The following is a 21,227-nucleotide window of genomic DNA, read 5'->3' on the forward strand; positions in this document are numbered from 1 at the left end:
GGATCCGTTTTACTTGTCGACGTTTGGATTCTGTTTCCAAAGAATTGTTTCATTTCCATTTAATGGTTGCTTCAAACTTGTCTGATTTCACTTGGGATTAGTTGGATGGTGCCTCATTGACTCAAGCTGATTGGGAATACAATTCAAGTGGCCACAAAAGCCTTAACAATTTTGAATTCTGTTACTGCTCGGCATTTGGCAAAGTTTGAATGTTTCCATCGCTTGGAGTCTGATTTTATATCTCGATGTTCTGTTATAAATCTCACAGGGAAATCTATTGATGACACAATCTTATCTGTGTTAGGGAAGCGTTTAAATTTTCATTGCACACTGAAGAGTTTGCCGGTAGTTGATTTTATTAGTTCAGTTGAACAGACAGTTTGCAAACCTCCTGATGCTGCAGAGGAGGTTATGAGGGATGCATGTCATGTGTTGGCTAGGGCTCGTCCACCCAAGAGTAATATAATAACAGCGGAGAGGGCTGCTTTACGCTCTCTCAAAGTTGATCCTGACGTCATTATTTTACCTGCAGACTGGGGCAATACCACCATTGTTTTAAACAAACAGGATTATGTACAAAAGATGCAATGTTTATAATCTGATTGAGCGTATCATAGGATTGGTACTGACCCACAAAAAGTGTTGAGAGAAAGACTAGCAGCCTCCTGAAGAAAAGTGGTTTGTCGTAGGATGCTATCAAGAGTCTTAACACCTACAGTGCTGTTCCCCCTAAGTTATATGGCCTTCCGAAGGTGCACAAGGGAGGGGTTCCTTTGTGCACTATAGTTAGCAATATCGGTTCTCCAACATATCCTGTAGCCAAGCATCTTGCTTCTCTGTTAAGCCCACAACTTGGTAAGTGTGAACATCATATCAGGAACTCAGCTGATTTCTTATGTCGTTTGGAGAGAATGTGGTTGAATGACTGATATTGTATTAAGTTTTGATGTGGTCTTTCTCTTCACTCGTGTTCCTCTGTCTGATTCATTATGGTTCATTGAGGTTAGATTTGATGTTGAATTAACTGTTCTCTTTTGACATGTGTTGACAACCAGTTACTTTTTTTTCAGTGATCAGTATTATGAGCAGACAGATGGAATTGCGATAGGTAGCCCATTGTCTCCTGTGACTGAAAATTTGTTTATGGAAGACTTCAAGGAACATGCATTGGAGTCAGTGCCTTTGAAACCTGCCTGTTTCTTCAGATATGTTGATGATATTTTTGTTGTTTGGTCTCATGGTAGGGAGAATTTGAATGCCTTTTTAGAACATCTGAACTCAATCCACGAGAACGTTCATTTTACAATAGATGTGTAAGAGGATGGTTGCCTTCCATTTCTTGACGCTTTGGTTTGGAGGAAGGTTGATGGATCATTGGGACATGCAGTTTACAGGAAATGTACTCACACTGACTTGTGTTTACAGGCTGATAATTGTCACCATCTCGTTCAGCGTTAAGGGGTACTTTGTACCTTGGTACACAGGGCACATGTCATTTCCGACTCTGAGACTTTGCCAGCTGAGCTGGCCCATCTTGAAGTTACATTTCGTCATAATTGTTATAATGAAAGACAGATTGAACGTGCGTTGTGCAATTGACCAACTGTGCATTGGGTGACTGATGATAATACTGAGTTGACACCTAAGTCTACTGCCTTTTTGCCTTACGGAGGAAGCACTTCCAACAAGATCGGTCATGTTTTACGGAAATACAATGTGAAATGTGTTTTCTGACCTCCATCTAAAATTAGAGTGCTTTTGGTTTCTGTTAAGGATGATCTTGGTTTGCATAAGGTGAGCATTTATCACATTCCCTGTAGCTGTGGCATGGCATACATTGGTCAGACTATCAGGACCATGGGGGACCTATGTACTGATCATAAATAGCACCCACGATTGCAGCAGCCAAGTAGTTCTGTTACTGTTGAACATTTTTTGGATATTGGTCACCCAGTTTTATATAACAATACTGAGATATTGGCACGCACATCCAGCTATTGGGTCAATGTTATTAAGGAAGCTGTTGAGATTAAATTAGTGAGCAACCTTGTAAACAGGGATGGAGGTTTTTGTTTAAACTCTGCTCTCTCCCTTGTCAAAAAACAGAGGGACAGAGTCAGTGTTACTTCACCTGCTAGTTCGTAGCCTTTCACTTCAATACCTGTGACTTTGGTCATCTTTGGTGACACTAGTGTTCATTTTTGTGTGTGTGTGTGTGTGTGTGTGTGTGTGTGTGTGTGTGTGTGCGTGTGTGTGTGCGTGTGTGTGTGTGTGTGTTATCTTTCCTGAATTACTTCAAGAACTGAGGTTTTAAATTTGCTTGTACATTGCCTATCCGTTGCAGTTTGGCCTTGAAAATGGCGGGGTGTACTCCCACTGAAATATCAACGATTTCTCTAAATATTACCTGCCTCAGTTCCCATAAGTTGTTTGAAAACAGACAGATTCCATATACCTAAAATTCCAGAAAGCATTTGACACTGCCGACCGTTAATGAAGCATATGGAATATGTACTCAGATATGTGAGTGGCTCAAACATTTTTTTAGTAGAACCCAGTATGTGTCCTGGGCAGCGGGTTTTCAAAGGTATCATCAGGAGTGCCTTGGTGAAGTCTGGTAGGACCACTCGCACTCTGTATATAAGTAACTGATCTGACAGACAGGGTGAACAGCAATCTATGCTTCTTTGCTGATGACACTGCAAGCCACCATACAGCATGTGATGGAGAGTAGCCTGTACCACTACTAGTTGTTTCCTTTCCTGTTCCATTGGCAGATAGAGTGAGGGAAGGACGACTGTCACTATGCCACCATATGAACCCTAATTTCTCATGTTTTATCTTCATGGTACTTAAGCGAAATTTGTGTTGGTGTCAATAGGATTGTTTTCCAGTCATCTTCAAATGCGAGTTCTCTAAGAACTAAGAGCAAGCTGAGGCTCACACAAATGATGCTTTCTAAAACTTTGCTGATTCATGGACATAAGCTTCTCAGTCCCTGAGAAATTTATTATATTCAAATTCAGAATATGTTTGAGAACCCTGCAGGAAACTGATGTGGAGGATATTGTTCTGTAATTAGTGGATCTGTTCTTTTACCCCCCTTATATAAAAGAGTCACCTGTACTTTTTCCCTAGGTGCTCAGGGCTTTGTGCTGGCTAGGAGGTTCACTATAAATTCAAGTTAAGTAAGGGACCAGTGCTATAAAATTGATTTGGGTTCCTGTCTGGATCCAGTGACTTATTTGTTTACAACTCTTTCAGTTGTTTATGTATGCCAGGGATGCTTGTTACTATATTGTCCATATGCGACTCTGTGTGACAGTCAAATGATGATTCTCCTGCATGAATGATTTCTTAAATATGAACTTTAAAACTTTAGCTTTAGTTTTGCTGTCTACAACTACCACCCCAGACTAGTCAACAAGGATGGAAGCTGTAGACCTGCATAGTGATTTTACATAGGACCAGAATTTTCTTGGTTTCTTGGCCTGATCTTTTGCTAAGGTACATTGGTGGTAGTTGTAAGCTTTGCACATAGACCTTTCCACAGATGCATAACTCTCTGCTAGTCTTCGCTTTTGTTATTTGTGTGTACTCCTTTGAACCAAGAGCACAACAGTCGTTGCTTGCTCAGCATTTTCTGTTCATTGTTAAAATATGGTGGGTCTTTTCTGTCCTTAATACACTTACTAAGCACATACTTGTTCAGAACATGATATACAATCTGCTTAAACTTTGCCCGTACTACTACTATGTTCATCATACTGGAACTAAATTATTGCAGTTCGTTGTCTAAGTGAGATGCTAACAGCTGCTTATCTGCTCTTTGTAGCAGAAATGCTGCCGTGCCCTTCTTGACCAATTTATTAACTTTCAAAAACGTAGTCACTATGATTACATCATGATCTATAATCCCCATCTCTATACTGACACAATCGATAAGGTCTGGCCTGTTTGTAGCTGCAACGTCTAAGATATTTCCTTTGTGTGTGAGCTGCTAAACTAGCTGCTCAGAACAATTTTTGGAAAATGCTTTCTAAAGTATTTCACAAGACTGTCTGTCTGCACTCTCTGCAATGAATCCATAAATGTCCCAGACTATAATCGGTATGTTAAAGCAACTTCAAACTAGTATTGCATGATTAGGGTTTTACTTTCTACTGACTGTAGACTTTCTTGGGATGACTCTAGCTAGACCTGCCACAGCGGAATTGGGTGGCCGGTAAAAACATCCAACAATTAGCTTGCTTTCACTGTTATATGCGACCAGATAACTTCACTCTGACACTCAGTTTCAAACTCAACAGAGACAATAGTTTTGTCAACTGCAATGAATGCTTCCCTTCTTATGGCATCTAATCTGTCCTTCCGATAAATGTTCCATGACTCACTAAATATGTCAGAGCTTTCTACTTTGGGTTTTAGCCAGCTGTCGGTCTCAAGAGTAATTTTAGCATGAGAACTGTCCTCGAGAGCAGTAATTCCAGAAACCTTGTTATGAATATTTCACCAATTTACTGATATAATCTTGACAGTCAAAGTGTATTTACTCTCAATGCTGCCTGATGCCTCTATCTGCATATTGACTGGTGAATGTTCATTAGAGTGCCTCAAACTACAGCCTAACCTACGAGAACCCCATGTGCCCTCCACAAGTACTCTGCTGTCAGAGTAGCTCCTTCCTTCATGTAGTGCATTCTGGACTATCATGAGGAGTCCTACAATTCCACATCTGGTAATGCACATTTATAAATCTGCAGCAAAGATCATCAGAGTGTTGACAAAGCCCTTGGTCAAGACCCTCCACTCGGCTCCAAAACAAATGATCCTGATCAACTCTGGTAACAATGCTGCCAATTGCACCCCATTTATGAGGCTAGCAGCTTTCACCACCTCCACCAGCCACCTACATGAACTGAGGATAGCCTCAGAAGCCATGCAACAGGTGCCATTGGTGCTGACATGAGCCATATCTTCCAGACAACTCCAACCTGCACTTACAATGGCTGCAGGTAAGCCTGCCTCCACATCTAAGATGAGGCCCCCCAGCAGACATATGAAGCACACATTGGCTTTCTTTTCAGCTGTGAACGCTATCCTCCTAATTTGTCCATAGCATGCCTAATGTTGGAGCTCCTGATATCTAGCAAGCTCCTGCCCATGTGTCTGCTTGGACCTTACTGAAGGAGTAGCCACCTATTTACTCACAGGGTAAATTGACAAGGCCAAATGGCTAGCCTCCCATTGACCCTTCGTCTCAAGTGATATGAACACCACTCACACTTTCACTCACCCCGCTGTGAATGGGGATCCACCATGTTGGGTACAATAGGAAGTGCCTCAGCAGCAGAGCCCATGTGTGAAACAGGTGACACCAGAGGTGTCCAATGCAACATGTCACATTATCTGCCACCACTACACCCTGAGAGAGCGGCCTGAAGGCAGGTGGCTGTAGCCAAAACCACATTCATCTGTTCGTGAACTGTGGCCAGATCCTCCTGCGTCTGCATACAGCAAGCACACCTGCTATCCATCCTAGAAAAACTAACTGAAGGAGTAAACTATAAAACTGAAATTTCCCTTGTTAGGCAACTGTTGCCCTCCTGATGTGTCACCAGGGGATGCTGATACCTTAATGAACTGTGTAGTTGGCTGTTCAGAAAAAAATAATAACTGAGCTACACAAATGATCAGTTGATTAAATTATTATCTGAGTGTAATGTTGCAGAGTGACAATAAATGGAATGAGCTCATAAGGTCATTTATAGGAAAAGTGAACAGTCAACTGCAGTATATTGGGTGAATTCTGTGAAAGTGTGGCTCATCTCTAAAGGAGATTGTGGGGCCCATTAGTGAGTTCTGGTTGAATATTTGGAATAACCATTAGGTTGGATTAAAGAAAAACATCGAAGCTATTCTGAGACGTGGTGCTAGATTTGTTACTGGTACATTTGAGCAATACATGAGTGTTACAGAAATGCTCCACAAACTCATATGGGAATCCATAGAGGGAAGGCTATGTTCTTTCAGCGAAATACTATTGAGAAAGTTTAGAGAACTGGCATTTTAAACAGGTTGCAGAACAATCCTACTACCACCAACATAAATCTTGTGAAGGATCTTGAAGACAAGATAAGAGAAATCAGGGCTCATATGGAAATATATACACACTTCTGTTTTCCTAGGTCCAATTGCAAGCGGAACGGGAAAAAGGAATGACTGGCAGTGGTGCATGGTACCCTGTGCCATGCGCCGTAAGTGCCTCGCAGAGTATGTATATGCATGTAGATGTAATCTTCCTCTTTTGTAAATGAACTTGTGTTATTTGTTTAATGATTTTAACATTTATCGAATTCTGGATTCTGCCTTAACTATTTTCCATAACTGTAGACAGGAGAATCTGTTGAATGTGGTACACTGTACTTGAGACTTATAATTTGAGAAAATTAAGTGTTGTAAACTCAGAAGTTGGATACACCATGCTGAACCAAATTTCCATCTGATTTGTCCTATAAAGGAAAGAAAATAATCTGTACATAAATGTTTGCACAATTCGAAAAAAATATAATGAAATTGAACATGTGAACCAAAGCAGTTAATGCTTTTCATGCTACTAGATAATTAAAGATTTTGAATTATTAGGGACTGTGTGAACTCGTACATTTTATAGAACATTTTGGATAAAATTGTTTAAATACTTGGAAGTAAGTTTCCAACATACAGAGCATGTAATAGAAAATGCAGTATGATTTAAAAAGAGTTATTCTTCATATTTAATAACTAGATTCAAAATATAAATCTCAGAAATGGATCTCTTCTCTCTCATACCAAATTGTTCTACAGTGTTCCAATGTCCTTTTTGTAAATTAAATTTTACTTGTTTCCTCACAGAAAGAAATAAACTTTTTGTTCTTTTTTTAAAGATATTTGCGAAGAAAGGGGAATTTGAATTGGCAAAGCAATATTGTAGAGACAACCCAGCACATTTGGACCAAGTACTTGTAAAGGAAGCTGAAATGTACTTCAATAAAAAAGAGTGAGTACCTTTTTGAAAGCTCCTTTGGTTATGGATTTTTACATATATCAACACAAATTATTCTGGTACAGTGGTTGTTACATTTCTGCTTTTGTTCTGACATTTCTTTTGGTGAAGTAAAGAGAGTTATTAAGTGGCTAAATAATTTCTTCACAAAAGACACTTGGACTGGGATGTGGAAATTTTGGAAGTACACATTACTTAACATATTCATTTGTTGGTCCATCAATCCAGAATAGTGTTCTGTAAATCCCAACATGAAGCCGAACATTCAGGGATTGGCAGTGATTCTAGATATACAGTAACAATGGGAAGAAGCTGTTAGGAACTCGAAGTTGTTTGAAACTGTACTGCCAATTAACTTTTATTAAAATGCCCTTGTATCCAAGTACCTTGGCAGCAAAGAAGAAAATTGACCGGATCTTGTGTGCCACTCACCAGGAGAAGTAAACAGGAAAAGTATATTATTTAACCTCTCCTGTTCAGTGGCAGATATATGCTAACTGTGAAACTCTTCCACCTGCAAGCCTTGGGGCATAGTGATCCTGTCTGAGAAATGCACTTAACCCGAAACCTCTAGACTCAAATAAGTCTCTTCCATTCCTATCTTTTCACCCATCTTCTACATGCTACCTAAGATCTGTAAACCACATCATTGTACCTCGTTACTGTGCTTCAATGTAAAGAATCTTGGCTCATCTTGAACAACACTTCCAACCACAATCCTCAACCTACCTACCTATTATTCAAGAATGTGATCCAATGCATTCATCACCATTCAACCATTCCCATCCCATTATCATCTTGATCTACACTTGTTATTGTTGAGACAACCTCCCTACACAGTATCATCCTCTATGTTCCTGGCCTTCCCATCACTGAGCACCATTTTTCTCAGTGTTATGATGACCCAATCCCACCATGTCATTACTTACATAACTGACTAATAATATTCTTACCGATAAGTACTTCTTTATCCAGGGAAGATGTACAAGAAAACTGTTGTACAATCATGTGCACCCACATTGCACCCTTGTTTGCCATTTAGTTTATGGGCCATCTAGAGATAACCTTTGTAACCATGTGTGTGTTTCAGGTTCATTCATATTTGTCTTTATGGTATATAACCATGCGGAAAACACTCTGTCCTCAAATCTCCATGGCCTCAACACTTTTTCTCCCAGCCACATCACCATCGGCCGCTCAGCTCAGTGTGCCACCTTCCAGGATGTTGAGCTTCACATCTCTGATGGCTCCATAAAAACCTCTGGTTGTATCAGCTCCACCAACCATCAACAGTACCTCACTTTTATAGCTCTCGTCCTTTCCAAGCTAAAAAGTCTCTTCCATACAATCTATCCTCCCATGGATGTCATATGTACAGTGACGAACAATCCCTTGCTCACTATACTGAAGATCTTACTAAGGCTTGACATTCAGGCACTATCTTCATAATGTAAAACTGCAAACGCATATCCTGTGTCATATTACCATGTGACCTTAATTATCCAACCAGCCCAATGAAATGGCTGAACCTTTGCACTTCTTCATTCCCCAATGTCACCTCAAGCTGTAACAACTTAACCACATCCTTTGCCAATTCTTTGACTACCTTTCATTGTGTCATTAAATGGTGAACATCCTTCCCATAAACTTCCTCACCTTTCACAACGGTGAGTATGGGGGAGGGGTAGGGGGGGGGGGGGGGATTTGCTGAGCACCAAAGTTACAAAATATACTAGTCCAGCCTTTTGCCACACGTACTCCCAAACTCTTGCCACATGGGTTATACCACTTTGGGAGACCCAAGTACAAGATCTGTCTTATCCACCTAGCACATCCTCTTCCATTCTTCATTTTCTCAAATTGTGCCCTCATGTTCTGATTCTCTGAGTGCCCTTCACTCTCTACAACATTTGTAACCAGCAATAAGGTAGTCCAGAATATCCAGGATGCCCTTCTGCAATTACAACATCTGGGGAAGGAGGTGTCTTTCTGCTGGGTACCAGGGCACAAGGTTATCCTGGGGAACAAAAGGGAGGAGCAAGCAGCCAAGGTTGCATGCATGTCTTGATCCGAAGTTATTTCAGTGTGCCATACCTCAGCATACTATAGCCTTGCTGTTGAGATCCAGAGTGATTCATTAGTGAGATGACAGATAATAAGCTCGTGTAGTAAAGCCTACAGTGCAGCCATGGTGTACCTCCTTCCAGCCACATCAAGGGGATGAAGTCCATCTTACTTGTCTTCACATAGTCCACATCCCTATGACACACAACTTCTTGGTCCCGCGAGAGGACCCTCCAATGTGTGGTGCTTGTGACTATTTAATCTGGTGTTCTTTTGGCTATTTTTTTGTTTATGGTGATTTTAAAAGTTTGATGTGCTTACATGGCTTCTTTCTTGTTAAGTTCTAGCAGTAGATTTTGTGATGAAGCATACATCAGTGTGCTGGATGGGGTGGCCTAGCTGTTCTAGGCGCTATAGTCTGGGACCGCGCGACCGCTACGGTCGCAGGTTCGAATCCTGCCTCGGGCATGGATGTGTGTGATGTCCTTAGGTTAGTTAGGTTTAAGTAGTTCTAAGTTCTAGGGGACTGATGACGTCAGAAGTTAAGTCCCATAGTGCTCAGAGCCATTTGAACCATACATCAGTGTATCTCAGGGACATGGAAGAAGACAAAGTTATCCAGGATTTAGGTTAAATACAGTTCACTTTTTCATGTACTAAACATTGTTGATTTACTTCTCTGATAGAAATCAATCACAGATAAAAAATGTCTTTCATTATCTGGTTTTATAGTTTTGGGTGTAGCAAACTGGAATATATTTTGGTTATATTTAAAAAATACTTTTTCATAGCAAAAATGATTTCAATGCTTGCTTTCTACAGCAACCAGAGATGCTAGGCTAATAGTTAATATTCGCCGATTATTGAACAATGGTCTATCACTTAGTGTCATGTTCACTATGTTAAAATTTCAGAAAATGAATATCAAGTATTATCATTGCAATTCTGTTCATAATCTATATTCTTTGTCTGTTAATAATTTCAGTCTCTTTAACTATCTCCAAAAATAAGGCTTTCTATTTCTTTAACTGATTTGTCACACATGGGGAAAACTCATCTTTGGAATCAATGCTGACCACACGGCGAATCCATTTTTTGGAATAAATTGGGTAAAACATTATTTTAATAATACTGATATATTGTTTCAACTTCCAGTTTATAATTACACATCACGTCAAAGTGATTAGTGGTAATCGAAAAGATTCTTACAGAACAGATCTAAACATAGTGAGAGTGAGACACTATTGTCTCTATAACTTTATACAAGCAAATGAATTCTAATCTAGAGAATTCTTACTGCTTTACTGTCTTAGAATTATATTGTATTCCTTTTTTATAACTAATACTATGGCTAAACTAATTAAAGTTTATTTTTTATTAAAATTGTGGCTTAAGGGCACCAAAGCATGGCTACAAAGCCTACAGATAATGGTGTGCCACATGTTACTGGTCTGTGTTTATTTTGTGATCAGTGGGTCACGGCAGGTTTGCCAATGGGTCTGCCCTCTATTTAAGACAACATTTAGATGAGTGTGGTCAGAGTTTTAAAGTTTTGTCAGTTGTTCAACATTTTTCCTGAGATTTTAGGGAGATGGATTTAATGTGTTAACAGAGTGACTGTCTCACCCATGTTTTTTGTAAGTGACATTTGACATTTCCCTGTGCCTCTATTTTAGCTCCTCTGTTTTACTTGTGTTTTAATCTCCTGTATAGTACCTTTTACTCTTTCTCTTCTTTGTTAGCATGTACGATAACATTCTCGTAATTTTATCCACATTCGTTTCTTTTAATGTGTGTAAGGGTACTGATTCTCTCTCTCTCTCTCTCTCTCTCTCTCTCTCTCTCTCTCTCGCTCTCCCTCACACACACACACACACACACACACACACACACACACACACACACTATTTCAGTCCTCTCACAGGTATGTCCTACCCCATCTACAGCAGGGCCAACTGTGAAAGCAGCAGCGAGGTCTATCAACTCAGCTGCAATCACTGTGGAGCATTCTATGTGGCACTTATATGCTGTCTGACCTCTGCCAAGCTGTGGGCAGTAGACAGCTGGACCACTCAATTGCTGAGTGTGCCACCCAACTCGGTATGCTCTACTTCAATGACTGTGTTATGGCCTGTGCCATCTAGATTCTTCGCACAAACACCAATTTCTCTAATGCTCTACTTCAATGACTGTGTTATGGCCTGTGCCATCTAGATTCTTCCCACGAACGCCAATTTCTCTAAATTGCTCAGGTAGGAACTCTCCCTGCAAGATATCCTTCATTTCCATAACCTCCCTAGCCTCAACCTTCTCTAGTCCTTGCCCTCCACCTGCTTCTATCCCCTTCCCTGTTGCCAATCCAGTCTTACACGTGCCTCGACCCCCCACCACCCGCCCCCCCCCAGTGCACCTGCACTATTACCCTTTCTCCACTACTACCCTTTCACTTCCATCCACTGCAGCCTCCCGATGCTGCCGCACGCAGCCCATTGTAGTGTCCCTGTCACATCCCTACACAATGCCACATGTAGCTTACAGCATCTTTCTCTGTCCATACCCTGCTGTGTCTCCCTCTCTGTCTCACACCTCTTCTGTAGTGCCACTGCTCAGTCCATCTGAGATTACTACTCACCGTAGTTGAGCCTCAGCACCTGGAGTCAACAGTGACTGGCTCTGTGTGTGTGTGTGTGTGTGTGTGTGTGTGTGTGTGTGGGGGGGGGGGGGGGGGGTCTAAGAGGGGTGCAATACTATACAATTCATCCCCTGAAAGGGAAGTACTGACAACAATTTGGTCCCACAATTTAATAGTTTTTTGTTGATTTTTTTCCTTTAATACAATTAATATAATATAATACCTGAAAAGAAAGTGAAGTATCTAGAAATCATGGTCAGATACCAGTGTAGCTTCATACACATTCACACCATCAGTAGGTATGTAAACATTTACACATCATCAGCAGGTATGCAAATTATTAGAGTTGCAATTCTCTATGACAGGAAGAACAGCTACCAGACTGTATTAGTGTTATTGTATAGTGCTGTTACCAGGTGTGGTAGGGTATTAATAGTATCAGATATTGAGGGAGCCCTCTGAAAGACATTAAGATGCTGCTTATTTATGTGAAGTGGTTTTATCAACACTTGATAGAGTTTGAAAGGGGCCTCATTTTGGGCCTTCATGTGCTAGTTGAATCGTACAATATCCAGATTTGCGGTTGTGGTGTTGTCTGTAGAGCGAAGTGCAAAAGCAAGGTAAGCACCTTGCACTGAAACCATGGAAGAGTACATTCCACATAGAATGACGTGTCCAGTAGATACAAGGCTGGGAGGGCACTCATGGGGAGAGTGGTAGTGTTGGAGGTTGGAGGCAGGTGCTGTAGGGGAAATGCCAAGCACTGGAGCTTGCACTCACATTTTTAGTAATATTAAGTGCAGCCCCTCCACACCCACACTTGCACAGTTACCATTCGAAAAGATCTCCTGTCATCTCTACTTTGGTTAGTATCTAGAAAGAATTCTGCTGAAAATGCAATAAAAACAGTAATTTATTTTCACCTTACTTGTTAACCATATGTAACTTTCAGAGAAATGTTATCTTGTTCTCATGTTAAAATTTGCTTTTTTTTTTGCTAAAACACAGCAGAGTTTGAAAAACGTCATCTCACTAACGTGCAGTCGTGAGAGAATTCTTAAACTGTGGTTTATTAAGTTTCTTAAGTGAGAAACTGAAGAAAAGGAGGGTCAATAGTTATGAAAAAGCACTTCCTTAGTACAAAAATAAACGTGTAATGTCTTCACTCATGCTGTTCCAAAACACACAGCATTTCTATGGCCCTTCATTGAAAAAGTGTGTAGCTAGTGGAACAGCATGGTAGATAACGAAGTTTTGCATAATAACCATGTGGAAAAATACTCTTCTCTTTGCATGCTATCATTTGCCAAAATCTCAGTTGGATTTCTCAAACTATATATGAAATATAAGAAATGTTGTGGATATTTCATTTTGGCTTTATGGCTGGCAAGTGCACTGCAAATGAGTGTGCTACATCAGATTAATTTTCTCAAGATTGGTGACAAATCGAGATCTCCATCCAAGTCTAAAGAAAAATTCAATATGTTACCTAGATTTCATACACAGCAACTTATTATGTGATGTGCACCAAATGGAAGATCGTAGTGACCCCTAGTTTTCATTGCAAACTTTTTCAAATTTTACATGGTGTCTTACTTAAAAGCAGATATCACAAAAACAATGACAATTAATGAAATGAGGGACATGTCACCATGGAGCTGGCATATAACACTAAAAGTAACACAAAAATGAAATTTTTGTACAAAATAGTTTCCGTAAAATCATTTGAGAAAGATTGCAGAGCAAATTGTGTCATCACAGGGCACAGCTGACTGGCCAAAAGTGAGCAATCAATATTGGCCTCCCATTCTGAACAAACGTATGAAGTCCCCCAGTGCTTTGTCTGAAAATTGGTCACTGCACTTTGACCACTATATTGTGCACAGACTCTACAGTTGCTGCATGCCGCACCAATGAATGAGAAACTCTGTTGTAGCCATACCTCCTAGAGCTATGCTACACCATTGCAATGGCTGAGCAAAGGAACACTCATTCCAGTTTGTAACCTAACAATCAGGACTACAACTTCGTCTTAAATATGCCACCAGTGCGTTAAATATCATAGACAGAAATTGATGTGGACACTATGTTAGTTATTCTTGCAAAATTGTCAATGTCATGTGCTACTTTTAATATTCAGAAACAGTTGTAAATATTCAGAACTTTCCTGTGGAACTGGATTGTACAATGTTAAGTAAATCTTCATACCTATGTTGCAATAAAGTGAACTAATATTTTACGTGTTATAGTTCCTCCCAATCTCCTCCCAGAGCAAACCAAAGAACTCATCATTGTGCCGGCAAATGTAATTTCATACGGCAGAACAGTGGGACATCCACATGTGACAGTGGCCTGATGTTGGACTGCATGGGAATGTGAGGGCAGGCATACTGATCATCAGGGTTCCGGGTGACCACATCTGACCACAAGGGAGGATCGCTGTATTGTGCACCAAGCACATCATAGCCCCTTCACATCTGTGCCTGCCATCTGAGAACAAGTAATGGGCCCTCCGCAACATTCTGGGTAGTCCCGCTCCAGTAGTCAGAGACTAGGAGCACCTGGATCAGGGAATTACTGTTCCATGCATAGGCTGCCATAAACAACACAAGAAACGGCTGTGTTTGGTGGGGACTGCTGACGAATGACATCGCATTGTGCTCACCGATGTATTGGATTGCTGCACTAACCCAGATGAACATCATCAGCTAGTATGGTGACTATCTGCGGAGAAATTCCATTCTTCCAATGTTTTGCAGGGGCTCAGCAGTGTTACTTTTGGCATCATTGTGTGAGGAGCCATTGGGTATGACTTCAGTTCATGGCTGGTAGTGATTGAGGGAACCCTGATAGCACACTGGTTTGTCACAAACATTCAGCATCCTCTTGTGTTGCCTCTCATCTGACAGTATCTTGGTGCCATTTTTTGACAGGCCAATGCTCATCAATATGTGGCATGTGCCTCTTGTACTGTCCAGATGATGATGTTGAGTTGCTCCCATTGCCAACAAGATCCCCAGATCCATCCATGATAGAACATTTGTGAAATCTGGTTGGATGTCAACTCTGTCCTTGTGTCAGTACCCAGGATATCAAGGACCAGTTACAACAATTGTGGGCCAGCTTTTCTCAGAAGAGAATACAGCAGCTTTATGACACCTTTTCCAAATGAATCATAGCATTCGTCCAGACCAGAGGGGATGCTACGTAATGCTGACAAGTGGGCTCATACTACCAAGTTCCTTGTAAATCTGACTCAGTTCTGTAATCACTGAAACAACATCACATTCCTTCTCAACCTATGAAGCTTCAATTCATTTCCTCTTCTCCTTGTGGGTGCTTCACTTTTTTTGCCAGACAGTTTCTCTCTTAATATACATGACACTTTTGTCACCCATCATTTTTCTTGATCAAATGGAATCATTTTTCTCTAAGTACAATATATTAAAAAGTTCTCAACACGGTTTCAGGAAGGACAAGTCTACAATAACAGCCATAGCCACATTTATTCAAGCAGTATTGAATAGACTTGATGATGGAAACAAAGGTATTGGCACCTTTCTAGACCTATCTAAGGCTTTTGATACTGTAAATCACTCCATTCTTCTACATAAGTTAGAAACTTATGGGGTCAGAGGAGTGTCATTAGATTTGTTAAGATCGTACCTTGCTGACATGAGACAATGTGTTAAATTGTATTACACAACCGGGGGACTTATACAAACAGTAAAATCATCTTATAAAATTCTGAACTGTGGAGTCCCTCAGGGAAGTATTATTGGGCCTTTTCTATTCATTGTGTACATCAATGATATAATAATTCCAAAACATGCAGACCTTGTGAATTATGCAGACGACACCTCCTTCATAAGCTGAGGCCCTACAAAACAGCTAGCAGTGCAAAATGATATGAAGAACACTAGCCTCATCACAGAATATATGACTAAAAATAAATTGGCATTAAATAAGGAAAAGACAATTATAATGGAGTTTATGCTAAATTACAAATCAAGACAAGTGGATACTGAGCAAGAGTTATCAATTGATAAACATAAAACCTGGGTATTATAGTTGATGAACATCTTACATGGAAGGAGCACATCAGCTACATGTGTAAAAAAAATCTCGTGTAATACCTACCCGCTAAAACTCCTTTCTAGCATAATAGCGTCACCAGTCTTAAGACAAATCTATTTTATCTATTTTAGTATTATACACTCCCACCTACAATATGGTATTGAGATTTGGGATGGGGCACCAACGGTATACATGGATAGAGCTTTTAGAGCCCAGAAGAGAGCAATTAGGATAATATCGAATATTAGTAAATGTCAATCCTGTAGAGAATACTTCATTAAGTATAATATACCAACAGTGTATTCATTATATGTTCTAAGGACTACACTGTTTGTAAAAGAAAATATGGAGCACAGTATAATAAATAGTAATATCCATAGTTATAATTAGACCACGGATTTTTAGGTCGTAAAAAAGTGTTTTTTAGGCACCTAAAATAGGTTCCTTCAGTAGTTCATTTAGGCTATATCAAACCTAAAATAGGCTCTAATAAAAATGATGCAGAGAAAATAAAAATAAATTAAGATACACAGTGTTAACAGTATGAACATCTTATTAGTCATTAAAACAAGGAGAATGAATATTTACTCAGTTACAGAGCACAGCAATCTACAACATTAATGTTGAACATAACTCCAGATATTTTTGAGTTCCTGCAAGATAAAGATCTCCGTAAAAAAGATGTGGCAAAGGTTTAATTAATACATTTGTAGTTTCACATATTCTGACCATAATTGGCTTCACAATAAATAACCAAAATCTTTTATAGGTTTTCTAGTGAAAAATTTATACGCTGAAAACGAACGTTCTACATCAACAGATGTGACAGGGGTGTACTTCATTTTCGGCACATGTTGGACAGGAATGCTACAGTCAGGAGTGCTGGATTTTCCACTAACTATGTCGGCAGCTGCACACAACTCCTTTAGGCCAGTGTTCTTCTGCAAAACCGTTTGCATTTTTGCCTGTACTTTTTCCCCTACTTCACCTGGTGCTTCATTAATCTTCATTTTGACTTCTTCAAGCAAAGAAATACTGTTGTAGATAGGTCTCCCTGAGCCTTCTAATTCTGAAATTATTCTTGCCATAAATGTGTAGTGGGCCCTAATGTAAGATAAGTCCCGTTTTAAAGAAGAATCTTTGAGTGACTCCATTGCTGCAGTTACGGATGCAGCATCCTCAGGTATATTTTCAACCACCTTCTGGACAGCTGAGAGATGCGTACTATAGTATTCTGCTGCTATCAGCCACGTGCCCCAGCGGGTGACAACAGGCTCTGGCAGCAATGGGACATCTGGAAGCTGTTCTTTGAATGCCTGTATTCTGATGGTGCATTAACAAAAATTTTCTTCACCATAGATATTACTTTATTTACTTTAGGAAATTGTAGCCTTACTTGCTCTTCTATGCGGTTGATCCCATGCACTACACAAGTTACGTGCAGCATCAATGGGTAGAATACATTTAATAGTTGAAACGCTGCTATCATATACGCAGGAGCATCAGTGACAGCCAGAAGCACCTTGTTCTCATCCACCCCGTTTGGGTATAGCACATTGAGCCCATTGTTCACAAACTGTGCTATTGTTTGTTGGTTACTTTTTGCAAGCTGTTTTGAGTAAATCAAATGAGCCCTGGACGGAGCATCTGGATCTAGCTTGCCAATAATCAGGTTTGCAATGTAATGGCCAAGACTGTCAGTAGTTTCATCCACAGAAATCCATATACAAGATCCTCCAACATCTTCTCAGATTCTGTGCAATGCAGCATTGTAAGCTGAATCCACATATTTCTTACATAAAGTTGACTCTGCAGGAATAAACAGATGGCAGTACTTCTCAAGAAAACCTCTGAAAATAGGGTTTTCTAGTTTCCGAAAGGGGATGTTTATGTGCGTTTCCATCTGCATCCTGAGTTTAAGAAAAACATCAACTAACCTCCTTGTTGCATGCTTGGCAGAAAATAATTTTCCCATCTCTTGTATAATGCGGAAAACTGCCTTTTATGAGTAGACTTTGAACTAGCTGTTTTCGGCATGGCGCAGTATTCTCACACAGAAACTAGAATTTATTTTGCACTTAGAACGTCAGTAACACTTAACACGTCAGTCGCCACACAATATACTGATTTGTTTTCACTGGGAAAAAGTGAACGAAGACCTCTTTTTTTTCCTTTTACTGCGCTGCATGGGAGCGGTAGGGAAAGTACCGTACTCGTTGCTGGACATATGGCACCTGACAAATGGCCGCCTCTTCTGAACAAGCGAATGGAATCTACCGGTGCTTCAGATGAAAACATCTCACTATTGACAAATTATTTTTCGAACCGGAAAATTCACGTGTAATACCTTTCACAAAACAGAATAGTATGATAGGACTGCCTTTAGACAGCAGCGAGAAAATGCGCGAAGGGCAGTAATTTAGCTATAGAGGGCATCTACGATTAACAGTGTGATTTTTTAATCCATGCTCAGCTTAAAGCCTATGAAACCATTTCTTTGCGAAAATACACAGCTGGCCAGAACCCTACGAACGAAATCTTTTCAAATATAACATTTAGTACTCCTACGTTCGATTCTAATGTGTAACTCAAATCTTTGACCGGTTCCCTTCGCTCACCGAAGTCAAGCACTGTCGCGCTCGGCGCGTACTTGGATGGATGACCATTCAACCGTGTCGAGTGCTATTGGTAGTAAGGCAAGCAAAGGAATTGTAAACAGTCTCTAACGACCTTCGCCTTCGACGAGACGTAAAGCCCTAAGTTTACTTCCTTTTTATAATCTTTAAAAACACAAGAACTCTATGTCAGATTAACGAAATAGGTACTTTTTAGGATTTTGATGCTGAAATAGGCAAAATTAGGCGTCAATGTCGAAATACGCAATTTTAGGTCCTATAGAACTAAGGGTATTCAGTTTAGTTAGTCATGAAATGCATAAGCACCAACTTATATGCAAATTGGAGCTTAGGAAAAAAATAGGATTTGACCTAAAGATCCGTGATCTATTTTTTTACATATGAATAATAAAACACCTATAAAGAGTATTTGGTATTAACAGGGACAGCGATATAAAAAAATAAAAAAAGACCGAAGTGATAGGCAAATACGAAGCATGAGTGCATATCGACTAGCCACCTTGCTGCACGCTGGGCAGAAAATATTTTTTTCCATCTGTCGTATAGTGTGGAAAAACTTGGAACCACTGTCTTATATGATGAAATAGGCACTTTTTAGGATATTAAAGCCGAAATAGGCAAAAATAGGCACTAACGTCGAAATTGGCTTTTTTAGATTCTATAGAATTAACGCTATTAAGTGTAAATAGTCATGAAACGTATAAGTACAAATTTTTATGCAAATAGGAACTCAGGAACAAAATAGGTTTTTACCTAAAATCCGTGGTCTAGTTATAATACAAGGAAGGAAGAGGATTACCACATAAAATTCAGAAATCAAAAAGCAACCGATCACAATCCATTTTCTGCTGGAAGATTTTTTTACAACAGACTACCAAATACCATAAAAATGTTAAAAGGAAACATATTTAAAATAAAATTAAAGCAGCTGTTAATTGCTAAATGTTTGTACTCCATCAAGGATTTTTAATGTTGTATGTACTTTATTTCTACTACTAAACTATTATTATTGTTCATGTATGTACTGACTGACTATGTCCACGACTGTAAAAGTTATTATGGACAAATAAACCATTATTATTATTATTATTATTATTATTATTATCATTATCAGTTTTGCACTACACAAAATTTGAAATGTACAGATACTGTTAATAGGAATGACCATTGACAGACTAAAACAAAAACACATACACACACACACACACACACACACACACACACACACACACACACACACACACAATTTATGGGGAAAAAGTTATGAAAAAGGATAGTTGCTACTACCATACAGTAGAGATGCAGATAGGCACAACAGAAAGACTGTCACAAAATAAGCTTTCAGCCAACAAGGCCTTTGTCAACAAGCTTATTTTGTGACAGTCTTTTGTTGTGCGTAACTGCAACTCAGCATCTCCGCTGTATAGTGCATAGCAACTATCCATTTCATAATATGGTTACATACCCTCCTGTCTTTTCCATTGTTTGGTCAAGGGGAAAATGGATTCACACATTGAAGTTGTGAGTTAATTTGTTCTGTTTATGATTAGAACCCACAGAAGAGAACCAGTGTGTTCTTTGTTTTGTTACGACTTTTTTTAAAATATGGGAAAGTGACGTGATAGCACTACTATGATTTTTATATTGTATGTATGAACTTAGTCTTGACATATACATGTTGAAATCTGCTATTTTACAGATATGAGAAGAGTGCTATCCGGTATGCAGAAACACATTCTTCATTTGAAGAAATTGCTCTGAAATTTCTACAAGCTTGGCAAATTGAAGCATTGAATACATTCCTCAAGAAGGTAAACTTCATTTCATTGTTGCTTACAGCCAGCTAGCTCCTTTCAAATATCTGAAACTCTGTAGTATTTGAATTCAAATATCTGCCTGCTGCAGCCAATAATTTATCAACTTGCATATGAGAGCATGTCCCATGAGCCAGTACCTCTTTTTTGTTCAGCTAAACTTTACTGAGACTTCCTTTTAAACTCTGTGGCACTGATACTGATAAGATAAATGATAATGTCAGAAATTATGTTGGTAGAGATTAAGGTTGTTTTGAGACACATTTTCTCTCTCTGCTGCTAATTGGTATGAGCAATGAATTTCTGTTACACTTTATTTCAGAGTGAGAATTTTCTAAAGAAACCTAAATTGCTACTATGCTAACATGTGTGTACTGTCATGGAAATAGGTATAAAGAAACCTAATTACTATTCTTCACTGAAAGCAGTTGTATTTTCACAGTAAGCCAAGTGCAATATGGCTAGACCTTTCACTCTCATTTGTTAATATGTTTTTGCAGCTGTTGGACTCAAGTTCGATGGCTTTACTGAGAGAATGCAATTTGTTAGGAAACAAACCTGACCTTGAGCCTAATATGTACATGCCTCTTGCACCTTTTGAATATTAAAGTTGTTTAGATTAAAAATGGAAAATGTCACTTTTAAATATAATAACAGTACAAGTCAATTTTTTGTTTTATTGCCCCTTTAGCATGTTAAACACTTCCCTGAAAATGCCTTAACTTATCCAGTCATGTGTTAACTGTTAAGCTTGTTTCACAATCACTCTGCACTAACTATTGCTACATAGCATTTCCACATTAATTAAACAGATAATAACTGATCATGGAAGCCTCTTCATTTACATTCTACTATCAATATGTTCCTCCACAAAAGTTACTGATTAAAAAGTGCAATACTGTTTCAACCATAAATTTCATGCACGTTTCTGCGAAACAACAGTGTGTCTCAAACACTTT

At 39.3% G+C, this 21,227-nt stretch overlaps 1 protein-coding gene across 2 annotated transcripts in view; it reads left to right on the forward strand.

Annotated features, from left to right (window-relative positions):
* Positions 1-21,227, forward strand: part of LOC126162554 (vacuolar protein sorting-associated protein 18 homolog) — a 329,211-nt gene that overhangs the window by 83,666 nt on the left and 224,318 nt on the right. For both annotated transcript variants that reach the window (XM_049919139.1, XM_049919140.1), the window contains 2 exons: positions 6,927-7,039; positions 20,154-20,265. In XM_049919139.1, coding sequence (XP_049775096.1) covers positions 6,927-7,039; positions 20,154-20,265 — 225 coding nt within the window. The remainder of the gene's footprint in view (positions 1-6,926; positions 7,040-20,153; positions 20,266-21,227) is intronic.

This window comes from Schistocerca cancellata, chromosome 2 (assembly GCF_023864275.1).
Source record: "Schistocerca cancellata isolate TAMUIC-IGC-003103 chromosome 2, iqSchCanc2.1, whole genome shotgun sequence".
NCBI classification, from domain to species: Eukaryota; Metazoa; Arthropoda; class Insecta; order Orthoptera; family Acrididae; genus Schistocerca; species Schistocerca cancellata.